Genomic DNA, 13,307 nt, shown 5'->3' with positions numbered 1-13,307 from the left:
TCTCTTTTTAGTAGGCTGGGAAATCATTTTTAAGAATTTAATACTGAGTAACAGCGACTAGAATCATAGCCACAGATTCCTCAGTATGTGTGGCCCGTGTTCCAAAGAGGACAGCAGGCTTGTTGTGTCTAGTTTTGTCTTCTTTCCTGTTAGTGCTCATGTGAGCTATGTGGCCTTTGTGTATCAGAATTATCATTTTAAAAGTTACCCATCTATTGCTTCAAAAACAACTTCTGTATCCAACTTCGATTTCTCCATGTAGAACTTTTTTTCTTTTTAATACTCACTTTCTTATCAAAAAAAGATCATTTATGAAAAAAGCAGCTTCCCCCTTATCCCCCATGCACCTTCTCTTTCGGCTCCTCCTGACTAACAAGGTGGGGGTCACACAGGCTGGGGGCACACACAGGCAGAAACCTAAACACCAGAGGGCACAATCCCTGAAGTCACCTAAACTCTAGGTAAGCCTGTGATTACTCTTCATTTCTATAGCAGTTCCCTCAGGGAGGGCTCAAGAAACATCCTAGGAACAGAACAGAGATCATTTTGGGAAAAGATTACAAAACACCTGGGTGGTAAGTAAAACACATTCCTCTAGAGTAGTGGCTCTCCACCTTCCTAAGGCTGTGACCCTTTAATAGAGTTCCTCATGCTCTGGTGACCCCCAATCATAGAATTATTTTTGTTGCTACTTTGTACCTATAATTTGCTACTGTTATGAATCCTAATGCAAACGACTGATACGCAGGATATCTGCTATGTGAACCCAGTGAAAGGGTCGTTCGACCCCCAGGTTGAGAACCATTACTCGAGATTCTTTAAAAAGTCCAGAGGGCTGGTCAGGGAAACAAGCCCCACGGGATAAGCCCCATCACCCTATGAATGCTGCGGCATCCATCATCTCTCTGGCCTCCCCCAGTTCTGCCTGGAATTCTGTAATAGTCCAGACCTCTTAGCTCCAGCATTTTTTCCCTCTTGACTGTTCTACTTCTTCATAAAGTCACCACAACGCTCTTCCTCAGCCACTAATTTTCCAGTGTCCGCCAGTGACTCACAGTCAACCCAGGAAAGATGAACCTGAATTCTTCCCTGGTACTAGGCCCTTCATTCACTGCTGAACTCAGCCTTCCAGAGTTCTCTCTTAAATCCTGACTGAATCGTATTCCTCTAAACACACCACACCTCACTTGCATGAAAGTTTCTCAGCTTCAGCACTGTGAGGATCTGTGACCCTGCCATTCTTCACTGCTATCGCTGTTGTTGTCATTACTGCATTCGCGCGTGCGTGCGTGCGTGCGTGCGTGCGTGTGTGTGTGTACACGTCAGAGGACAACTTTAAGGGACTCAATTTCCTCCTTCCACCATGTGCATCCTGGAGATTGAACTCAGGTCATCAGGCTTGGTAGCAAGTGCTTTTACCCACCAAGCCGTCCTTGCAGCCCATCCTGTTATTCTTTATTGTTGGGGAAGACTTGCACAGCACAGGGCTATGGCAAGATTTGCTGGCTTCTACCCACTAGATGTCAGTAGACCCATGTCCCCTGAAACATCAGCAATCCAACATGTCCACTCCAGATAGTGCCGCATGAATGAAGATCAGCCCCAGCTGAGAACCTGTGGCTTAAACTCCGGACTTCACGACTTCACCCACTAACATGGGTCAATCTCCTGCTATAAAATAACACCTTTGTTTTCCTTTCACGCCGGTGGTCCATCCTGGAAACTTTTCACTCGGGTGGCTTTGAGCAGGAGCCTCAGCTGAGCCATGCTCTGTCCTCCAAGTAGGGAGAACTGACCAACTGACCGTTTTCTGGATCCGAGTACTTCATCTGGTCACTTGCCCAACAACGCTGTTTATCTCTGCACTGCCTTCCCTACCAGACTGCCTGCTCCGGGTGTTGTCATGGGGGGCTCTGGCTGCTGCATGCTGTGTTTATCACAGCACACCTAACAAAGGAGGTGCTCAAAAATAATGAGGGAGTCGGTAGATGAAGAGTAAAAAGTAATCCAGGTGTAGCGATACACGCCTTCAATCTCAGTACTCAGAAGGCAGAGGCAGGAAGATCTCCAGGAATTCTAGGCCAGCCTGGTTTACAAAGTGAGTTCCAGACCGGCCCAGGTTACACAGAGAAACCTTGTCTCAAAAACGAAAAGAAAATTAAAAAAAAAAAAAAAAAGTACAAAATAGATACTCTATAATAAGCACCCCAGGCAAGAAAAGCAGGCAAGCCCTGCTCAGCGGGAAGCTCTCAGGGGCTGCGACCTCAGGCTCTACCAGAATCGCTTCTCATTTCCACGAAAACGTAGAACAGGTAGGAATTACTGTTAAGAGAGCAGACTCACGGCTTGCAGGTACCGGAAGGACATGATGGGGCCACTTAACGCTCCACAAGCACTGCTGTCTTCAAAGTCTCCTTCTTCAAGCAGGAATTGCTGGCCTTTGAAATGCTCCTTTTCATAGGCAACCCACCTAGAAATACAGGAGACTCAACTGAGCCACGGATAAAACTAGTCAAGAAAGCAAAAGAGAAAAGTACGATGGTAAAGGGCAAAGCCACTCATCTAGCCTTCCAAAGATGACCTTGTTTGTTTCCACGCACAAAGATGGGCAAATGGTACGCGTCTCGTGGATCAATAGTTTTTATAGTGTGGAAGCTTTCCCCAGCAAAAGGTTAACTGTAGAATTGCAACAGAGCAAGCTCATTAAGTGTTTGTGGAATGACTAGTACCATATCTCACCACGGTCAGAGAATAATTTGCCAAGCAGAAATAATGGGAAGTACACACTGCCAATGAGAAAAAGTTTCAAACCCACACTGCAATCCAAGGAAATCATTTTCATTACACTGATTAAGCCCTTCTGGAACCAAGGAAGGACTATTTTATTAATCATTTACTCAGGGTTTAAGCCAAAGGAACCCTTTACCCAGCTGCAGATTAAAAAACAAAAGAAAACAAAAATACAGGGAGGTTTCCCAAAGAGCAACTGGGGAAGACTACTGAGCTGGAATCCTGTATGTGGACTAAAATGTCCGCCTGTAAACACTTATGGGTGGGAACCCTCCATCCTAGCATCTTATCAGTGCTCATCGTGGAAACAGGAAGCATTTCTGCGGAGTACTTTCCAGGGGCTCAAGCTTCCTGAGTTCTAGCCTGGTAGCATCAGGAGACACTGATAAGCACGACTGGCTTTTAGGCTCCTCTGTGAATCTTACCTCTTTATAAAGATTACACCACAGTGCCGAATGCAATGTGAGCGAGCAGAGATGACTCACAAAATGGGCTGCCTATAAAGTCGCCTTTACCTGCACGATGAAGTAAGGGTAGAGTCTTCCACATGGATAGTTTTTAAAGGTGACTATTCTTATCCTCCAAATTCGGGGCTTTCTGATTCAGAAACTTGAAAAAAAATGAAGCCCACAAAGGCTGCCTATTATTTTATTATTTTTTTTTCTGTGCCTCTGAAGCAATGAATATATTTTAAAAAAAAAAGACGCTTCACACAGCACAAAGTTGGACACTTTCAGCCACCCTTCATCTGTCTTTGCCTTCTGTTTCTAGGCAATGGAGGGTGTGGGATTCCACAGGAAGAGGAATGAACCTCTAAACACACCGGTAAGTTTCAGTGAGCTTGTAATATGGACAGTACTAACATCATGATCATGTTCTTAAACTGTAATGTGAAAATACATTTCACAGAAAACTTAACACAGTCTAAGCTTTCTTTCATATTAAGGAAGTTATTCGAAGTCCATTTTGAGCTATATTTAATTGAGAAAAATAATGAGCAGCACAAAGACCTTAATGTTAAGAGATGAACTAAGGTTACCTTATCTATTTCATAATGACAGTATGGAAATTATATCCCCAGTTTTTCTTAGACTAAATTCTGATTAAGATTAAAATTCATCTGGGATATTTAAATGTACATATTATCTGAAAAGAAGCTGAGATGGTCAGTCTTTTGTTTGTTTGTTTGCTTTGTTTTTCCAAGACAGGGTTTCTCTGTGTAGCCCTGGCTGTCCTGGAGCTCACTCTGTAGCCCAGGCTGGCCTCGAACTCACAGAGATCTGCCTGGCTCTGCCTCCCGAGTGCTGGGTAAAGGCGTGCACCGCCACAGCCTGGCAAGATTGTCAGTCTTCCTGCCTTCCGATTCCTGCAGGTGGGACAGGGATGAAGAAGGGCCCATACTCTCCATATAGGAAGCTAAAACAGCTAAAAAGCCCGGAAATGAGAGAAGCGGTGGAAAAGAATCGAGTTAGCTTGTCACTGGAGCATCATTTCTTCTCGACTGTCACATAAAACTCTAAGTGTGTATTCTCTGTCACAGGCCATTCTTGGGACTTTTTTAAGAAAGCAATTGTAGAAAATAATATTCATCACACTAAATTTTGGCAGATAACTTTTTCCTAAGGCAGAAAACTAGTTTTGAATCCATCTTGTTAACAGGGGAAAACATATAGGTCTCATGGGGAGAAAAAGACAAAAACCTTCCATAGCAGAGTTTTAACAATATGCACGTGTGTCCACAAATCAGGGAACATTACAAATAAACACAATAGACATTTTTAATTCAGGGACAAGTAATTAAATGATTACTGGCATACCACACCAAGTATCGATACGACCTACTTATCTAGCGTATTAGAGTTTTCTTCTATTCTCATTTGGCTGGTATGGCAGTCAGTAGTTTGTGTCACAAACCACAAATAGAGAACTGTAGGTGACTGTAGACTGGTTCATGCCTATGAATATTTTAAAAGCATCAATTGCCAGAGGGGTATTAACGAGTTATACGATGTTACATCAATGCTTGACACTAAAATGAACCACACTCAAAATAACCAGTGTGTGAAGCGAGACATGAGAATGTTCCTGGATGGATCCCAGCATGGTCCTCTCAACAGCAAATCAGCTTTGAGCAAAGTTTCTGCTTGGTGTTTTTAACTCCACAGAACACAAACAAAGAGGCAAAGACCAGCCTGATTACTAATCTCCTAGGTCTTTTGCTGGAGTAATGCCGATTGAGGCTGGGGGTCGCAGCAACACCCCTGTGTTTATATCTAGTGGTTCTTAGATGGTTTCATCAAAAGTGATTCCAGGACAGGAGACCACAAATGTCAACACTTTTGACTTGGGGATCAAAGGGCTCATTCTATTACTTGAATGAGATAATTCACTACCAAGGAGCTTAGACAAAAGATCAACAGAATAGCAGATTAAACAGCCAGGCCTTCTCCCAAGTTCATAGTCTGTAAAAAATAGAAATTTACCTCTATGGTGTTTTAGAAAAACTAGGTATTGAAATTTTACATTAAATACACAATATAGTTTCTATTTCAAAATCTTTAAAATCAGTGAGTCTTTAAAACCAATAAGTAGGCCCAATCACTACTAAATTATATATTTCACTTAATATATTATGGAAGGGAGATAGATTGTAAGGTTAGGGTTGGCTGATTTTTGTCTTGTTTGGCACATCATTTGAGCTTTAAAAGTGGACTAATAAATCATGTATTGAAAATATGACACTCACACTCCACCAATGACACGAATTGATCCAATGCCATGGAAGTCCTTATCACTCTTTAAAAACTTAGGGACAGAATCTATATGCTCACTAAATTCTTTGGTATGTCCATAGAAGTAAGGTTTTTCATAGAGGATGACCTGAAAAACATGAAACTGTTATTTAATGTGCTTGTATCATACCATGGATAGAGTCTGAATTACTTAAGTGGCATTAAAGACAGAACTGAAATATGGAGCAACATCTGCCTTTTAAACTAATTTTATAATATAAAACAACACTTGATATTCACAAAGTATGGATGAGCCATTAGCATTCTTAGGGTCGACTATTTCTTCTCATGCTTCTCTCACATTGATAATGTACCTGTCTATTATTACATTTTTCTGGTTACCCAAATGCTAGGACCACTATATAGGCTAAACTGCCTTAGAGATGATTCTTGAATTTTCTTTCTATCTCTCTTGTGTTGTGAATTCACTACAGATCCACCTCATACCCCAGAAGGTGTAAAAACATTTTGAGCCTCTAGTGCCTAAAACTAAATTACCTGCTGAATTCAAAACCCAAATACAGCTTCTTATGACACCAGCTGCCTTTTATAGCTGTTGATATTTGCTGCCAAGGTAGAGGTGTGAAAGTTTTAAATGTAAACGCAGTACTTCCTGAAACTAAGAAATAACGGGAAACTCAAGTGTTTCGCTAATTGGGCATTTTGTTCAAATCTGGAGATGGTATGATGAGCTGAGCAGGAAGCAGATGGGCAGCAGGAGAGAATTGCTGCCACACAGTGCTCTGGGTACCATTTCGCTGTTTTTACCTCTCAGGTACCCCCTACTCTAAATACATGGCTCTGGTAACAGTGTTGATCTCTCCACACCTCACCCTTAGTCCTTCCTGTTGCTAATGGAATAATTGACATACAACTAAAACCAAAGATCTTGGTGGTAAATCCCTGGGCTGAAATATACAAAACTAAACAAAAATTATAACTTATTATTTCTAAAAAAATGTGTAACATTATAGACTGAAAAAAATTATATAATACTGATCTTGATTCTACACACTAGCTTTTTACAGGAAGCTGTAATAATCATTTATACGTAACAAAGTTAAAATATATAAATATTATATATACAATGAAGTTTTATTTATTTATGCAGTGATGATATTCAAGCTAAGTAAAAAGCAGTATTCATAAAAAAAGCTCTTATGACATCATCAATGTTAATTAATTTCTAATTGGCAAGTTGTGATTACTTATGAAATCTGCTCATATAGGTCTACAACCTGTCAAACTGCAACTGCCCCAGGACAGCTTAGCCTTTCCCACATCAAGCTGTGATTCAGTACACTTGGAAGCTGTAGCAGGAGTCACATGGAGACTGTCACAGGTAATTCTACATTTATTAGTTAGGTCAGCAGTTTGCAACCTTGGCTGCATATGTAATCACCTGGGACACTTTGAAACTTTTTGACCTCATTCAAAATCAAATCAGAATACCTAAGAATGGAGACTAGGCTATCTTAAAATTTAGATGATCCCAGCTTGCAGTCAGGGTATAAAAGATGCATTGAGACATGTGAGTTTTAAAAGACTCCATCCATATGACTAAGAAACTCATAGTCAATTCTGCAACTTTGATGAGGAGAAAAGAAAAGGACCTGGAGGCACTGGATCTTACTTTGTGAAAAGTGAGGATAGATGTCGCCCTGCACATCCAGCTCTGGCTGGAAGGACTACTTTGTACCTTTGAAGGCTGGTTGCATCTTTGACCACTGGACAGATTTTCCTCTGATTCCACCTCACACACATTTTGTAGCTCCATCTCTTCCTCCTGCATCATGCTGATCCTGTCCCTTCTGCCACTCAGTTTTCACTGCCTCTACTATCCCTTTCAGGCACTCACTCTTGCAAACTGACATCCATCCAATAGGAGCGAGCTGTCACTCATCCGCACTGACCTCTTTCCAAGCATCATTCTGAGTTCACTTGACTTCACTCGAGTACCCAGCTTCAACCTCAACACCTCCATCACCGAACAGAAATCACACCTGCCACCTTCTGACAGTGGGCACCAGGTGGGTCTGTGGGAGGTGACGGCACAGACCTCCGTGTCTGAACACTGTCTTTGCGTCCTATTCACAGCCGCAGCATGGGCCCTCAGGAAACATTCTACCCAGTCACTTCTAACTACTGCAGCCTCCACTCTTTGGTAGCATATAGTCCCCTAATTGTCTTCTCTCAGTCTTTTGAGCCAGCCTACAGTTCCAGACTTACCTTTAAGTTCATAGGCATCTCCACTTTCAGTCCGCCCTAAAGATGACAAGACATTTAAAGACAAGGTAAATACACAAAAAGGGGGAAAGTAACAAAGTTATGTGCGGGTTACAGAATTCTCATTAGCTGTGACAATGCAGCAGTCAGATTTAACTAAGGTAAATTCAGAACCCTACAGCAGTCAAAACCAAGTCAGACTGATCTACATCAGTACATACAGGGCAAGGCGTTTTTTAAAAGCTTTCAGATCAGAACTCAAAAGGATCTTTAAACAAACACACACAATTAAAGATGTCACTGCAGCTGTAGAACATCCCAAACAGAAGAGGGGAACTGCCAACAGCTTCAGAAGACACACTTTGGTAGAGCAGATTTCTAGGCCCAGTATCCGAAGGCATCCCCTACAACCACTCGGGCTTTCTAAATTAGGGCACTGCACCATCCCCACACCTCCTCTCCCCAGTTCTGCCAACACAGTTGATCATACTTAATGCCCTGGTAACATGAAGACCCTACACTGTACATATTAACATCATTCTCACAAAAGCCCTAACTACATAATGTTAAGTGTTAAAAATGCTATTCCACATTGTGATGTTTCTTAAAATTTCTGCATCTGTCCTTGTTTCTATTTTCCAAGACACAGAACCAAGCATGTTTTATCACATAGCCTACATTTAATCAAACAGTTTGCTCCTCAAAAAAAAAAAAAACAAAAAACTTTGCCACAGAGATGCTGCAGGCAGTTATTTAATCTTTAAGATGGTAAACACTGAAACAGCGACCAATTTATTATTAATGCTGAGTTTACTATCCATTATTAAACTGGAAGAGACACTCTTCTGCAACTAATTTTCTAATGAGCATCAGCAAGACAGACTCCGGATTTTATTAATTATTTAAAATTTCATGGAATACTTATTTTTTAAAAAAAAGCTGTATGTATTGTGATAAGCTTGCCACAGTTCAACGTAAATGCAAACATTCTGTATGATATGAACAGAAACACAATATACAGCTTGTCAATCCAGTGGTGCATGCAATCACGCCTTGACTGAGGGCTCTCGGCAGTGACCCAGGGTTTGACCGGCACGTGTGGGTGCTGGGGAAGAGGAGAGCCTCGGGTTGAATCTGCTTACCATTTGAAGAGGATGCAGTGATTTCATTTCTGCTGCAGAAATCTCAAAGAGGCCCTGGTCTTCCTCCAAAATTGTAGCTTGCCCCTTAAAATTAATATCTGGGTAGGCCAGCCAACTAAACAAGGTACAAATGATTGGTTAAAGTATGGTAGTAATACTTTGGTTTGGCTCTATAAGAGGAAAAAGGGGCTGTCAAAAAATTCCATGATAGATTACACTAATAAAATGTACCAAAGTAATTAGCATATGATGAGAGATGCTAACATATTCTTAAGTACTTACATTCATGGACTCTCTAACTTATGGCTTGTTTCTGGGTATTGTGTATTAATTTCTGCCCTAGAATTTTCTAAGACCTCAAATATGCAGCACCCATAATGCAAGCAGACTATAACTTAGAAATTGACACTTAACAGCAAATCTTTGCTTGCCAGCTAACACCCCAGGATTGATCACTCATCAACAAGGCGAGAATGACTCCGCCTTTGCCTTTCAGGAACAGGGAAGTAAAACACAGGCGTGTGCCTGGTACTGAGAAAGGATCAACCGTTAACACAAGCTAGGCATCATTTAGGGTCCACAGTTTTAGATCAGGGACATGTTTATATTTCTCAGTCCCAAAATGTGTTAGGTAAAAAGACAACGTGATCCATCTCTCAAGAAGTCTGGGGATTGTGTACCTGCTCCTAGGAGTCATACATCAAAGCCTTAATTGGATCCAAGAAGGAAGGACAGCATCCGTTTTAAACCAGGAAGTAGTCTTTCTTGGGTATCCGGAAGCATAAACAACACTAACTAACACTTCGGAATTCATATGTCATCTATCGAAACTGAAGCAAAGGTGAACTTTGGTAGCCATTAATCACTACAATTAAGGAAAGCTGACACATACACGCCTGACTTCACGGTGAAGGACGTAGACTTGGGGATGCTCAGCTCTTCCAGATTGGGCACGGCTCGATGTATGTAGATAGGGTAGCACCCAGGGTCAGACTGTGGGCACAGCTCTATCTCCGGAATGCTGCAATCCTGGAAGAGAAAAATTGCTTTTGAAATCATCTGGAGACACACAGGCTAGTGTTCTACACACCCTGGACGCATGATTACAAGGGTTTCATTGTGCACTGGGATTTCTCCAGGAAACAACACAAGGCAGGGACTGGTGATCCTAAAGCAAATATTAAACAAAGTCTTTCTCGGGAGTCACATGAATAATGCAACAATCATATGAATGTGGCTGGAAAAATTACTGTCTTCTTTTCATTCTTTTCCTTTTTTTTTTTTTTCCTGCTTCATTTTTAAAATACTTGCCCCATTAAGAAGGGCTCAGTTACTAAAGGATTTGAGTGCCAAAGGTCTGCAAGTCTTCCTTCTCAGGAGCATAACAAAGCCGAAAGGGAGGAAGGGACTTAAATAAAAGCTGCTCTCCTGGGGGACATAAAAAATAAATAATGGAGAGGCACGGCCGGTGCGTTTATCCAGTTCACATCAACAAAGGAGGAGGAACTAGAGGTGAGGGAAAGGAAATGGGTTTTCCTACTTGTGGGACTCTTGTTTTTTCAATGCAAGTTGGCTGGATGATAAAAGATATTATGAAATTTGACTCTATACCCTAGCCTTTAAAAAATGAGACACCCCTCACCCCCCATCAGACCTTCCTTTAAAATTATACTTGCCTGGTACAAACTGCAATAATAACCATAACTCCCAACTATGAGTTGGGCGAGAGCACCTTTTAACACCTGAACTTCTAAGAACACCAATCCACCTGTTACACTCCCTGGATCCATACACATCAGACTGCTTTCAGGTTTTGGTTTTCTGCAGTATCAAGAGCCACACTCACTTCCCAGAGCTCTGCAGGCACACTCCCAACACCGGCCTCTGGGAGTTTTATACGTGCTGTTCATGATGCATCTCAAGAGACAGCCCTCTTTATTAAGGGAAATCTCCTATAATACCTAACATTCTCTTGAGTGATGGTTAAAAATGCTGTCCTTTTTTTTTTTTTTTTTTTTCCATTTTTCGAGACAGGGTTTCTCTGTGCAGCTTTGTGCCTCTCCTGGAACTCACTTGGTAGCCCAGGCTGGCCTCGAACTCACAGAGATCCGCCTGGCTCTGCCTCCCGAGCGCTGGGATTAAAGGCGTGCGCCACCACCGCCCGGCGCTGTCCTTTCTTAAAGAATTAGAATCACAGTGATTTTTTCCCTTTTCCAAAATTACAGATATCATTCTGTCCAAACATACAACCCCAGATACTCAAGAGTGCTTATTCACACAAGCCAAGTTTCAGTAACATAATTCTCACCTTCAACATGCAATAATCAGAGACGCCACTAACTATAGACCAGACAACTTCCTTTTAATTGGAGGTTTTGCTATTTTCAATTTTTTAAAACTTTCCACATACTGAGCTCTCAATCATTTTCATTAATAAATGAAGTAATTTAAGATATTAACTAGACTATGTCATTCTAAGAAATTAAGTACCCAACAGATTATATTACTCAAAACGTGTTATCACAATTGTCTTTCCAAAAATGATACAATTTAAGAAAAGGATTCTCACTATACACAGACTATTAAAGTGCGAGCAGAGCATGTTTAGTATGTATAATTATAACATATAAACTGCAATCTTTTCCTTAAAATATACTTCTAAAAGCAAGAAGATTTATGTATCTCCTTTCCAGGAATAAGCTCTCAATTGCAGTAAACTAAAGCAGCACAACTTAAATGGCCTTTAAAATAGAAAAGTCTACGTCCTTCTGAAGTTCCACTTCACAATAAGCCAGAAACACACACACCAGTCACCTGTCAATCTTCAACGGCCTGTGGAATACTGCTGATAACAGAGCCCGGCTAATGCTACTTCAAATGCTGCTGTCTTAATGCTCCCCTGGGGAGAGGAGGTACAGTTGTGGAATACATAACGAAATGTCTCACACAAACAAGTTTCCTCTGCATTGTGTTTCACAAACAATGTCTGGGTGGTGTACTGTGAAAGGGAAAAGGCCAAGAGGCACTCGTGTCGACGGTAACACAGGAGGAAACGGCAGAGCAGCCAAAGCAGCTCAAGAGAAAGATGAAAACCAAAGCCAGAAGCCTTTCATCCTCAGATACAATGACGACGACGAGCCCAATTTTCACTCGAGTCGATTGAAAGAGATTTCACTAAGCTGTCTTTGGGGTGAGTATTCACAAAAATAGCATCTTTTCAAGACCTGTATAATTCCTGACGGGCAAAGGCAGCCAAACTCTCACAACTAGAGGGTCCTGTATGGTAACTTAGCAACGATAAAACAGACGACTCAAAAGTGTACGGACTTCATTCAACGCGTTTCTACTCATGCCACATTTTGCAAATGAATCTATCTTGGTGAAGACTCATAATGATTAATATACGTAAGTCAAGGTTAATAGGGGAGAAACAGTAAGAATGAATTGTAGTTAACAAAATCAGTTTTTCTCCATCTTGCACGAGATGCCTTCAGTCTAATCTAACAATGTTCTTCATGGTTCACTAATGTCAGCATTAACCTAAGTGATGTCTGGTCATAATGAAAAGATCATACTCTTGAAATGGATGTACGATGCACAGAAAACAAGGGAATTTACAATAACGGCTCTGCTTTCAGAAAAGATTACATGGGAGTCACTGGACTGTCATCCCAACCCCAGTCATTTTCGCTGGCTGCAAATAAAAGCCCTTAAAAAGAATCAACACATCCTGAACACTGAAGGTCCCCGCTGCCTTTGTTCACAATCAAGTGAAGACATCACTAATCAAGACCTTAAGTTCAGAGGAGAGTAACTGAAACCAAGATGATGAAACAAGATGAGATTGGATGAGACAGGTCTAGGCAGGGCCAAGAGCTGCCACGAGAAAGCAGGTGTCCCTAGGCAGAGTTCTGACAGAGCTGGAGAAGGGAGTCCCATGCCTGATGCTCACTTCCTAAAATATGTATGCCTTTCCTGCCGGAGGCTTAATAGTTTGATTTTCCTCCCATACTAAAAGTTCTTGGTTTGTTGAAGACTTGATCGATCATACTACAGCTGAAAATGAATGACCTAATGAACAATGGAAGAAAAAAAAATACGAGCGCAATTCATTTTTTTTCTTATAATATATTCTAAGCAAAAGGCAGATGTGCAAATATGTATTTAAATTTCTATGCTCAGCAGATTCGATTTGTTTGATCAAGCTCTTGTTTGATTTAGTCGAGTTGGAAGAGTGGCTGGTTGCCAAATCTTCTTCACTGCCTTCCCCCACGAGGCTTGGCCTGGTGCCTGACAGTCACAAGGAAGGCACAAAACCACAAGCTACGCAAATTCCCAAAGAATCCACCTACAAATT

General features: G+C 41.4%; 1 protein-coding gene across 1 annotated transcript in view; it reads right to left on the bottom strand.

Moving 5' to 3' along the window:
* The window catches only part of Crybg3 (crystallin beta-gamma domain containing 3), a 110,432-nt gene that overhangs the window by 40,937 nt on the left and 56,188 nt on the right, over positions 1-13,307 (bottom strand). Inside the window, exons 8-12 of the mRNA XM_059276983.1 lie at positions 9,843-9,979; positions 8,951-9,065; positions 7,812-7,847; positions 5,537-5,670; positions 2,344-2,470 (exon numbers count right to left, since the gene is read on the bottom strand). Of these exons, the coding sequence (XP_059132966.1) occupies positions 2,344-2,470; positions 5,537-5,670; positions 7,812-7,847; positions 8,951-9,065; positions 9,843-9,979 (549 nt within the window). The remainder of the gene's footprint in view (positions 1-2,343; positions 2,471-5,536; positions 5,671-7,811; positions 7,848-8,950; positions 9,066-9,842; positions 9,980-13,307) is intronic.

Source organism: Peromyscus eremicus, chromosome 12 (genome assembly GCF_949786415.1).
Source record: "Peromyscus eremicus chromosome 12, PerEre_H2_v1, whole genome shotgun sequence".
In the NCBI taxonomy this organism is placed as follows: domain Eukaryota; kingdom Metazoa; phylum Chordata; class Mammalia; order Rodentia; family Cricetidae; genus Peromyscus; species Peromyscus eremicus.
This window is presented reverse-complemented; position numbering and strand designations above follow the sequence as displayed.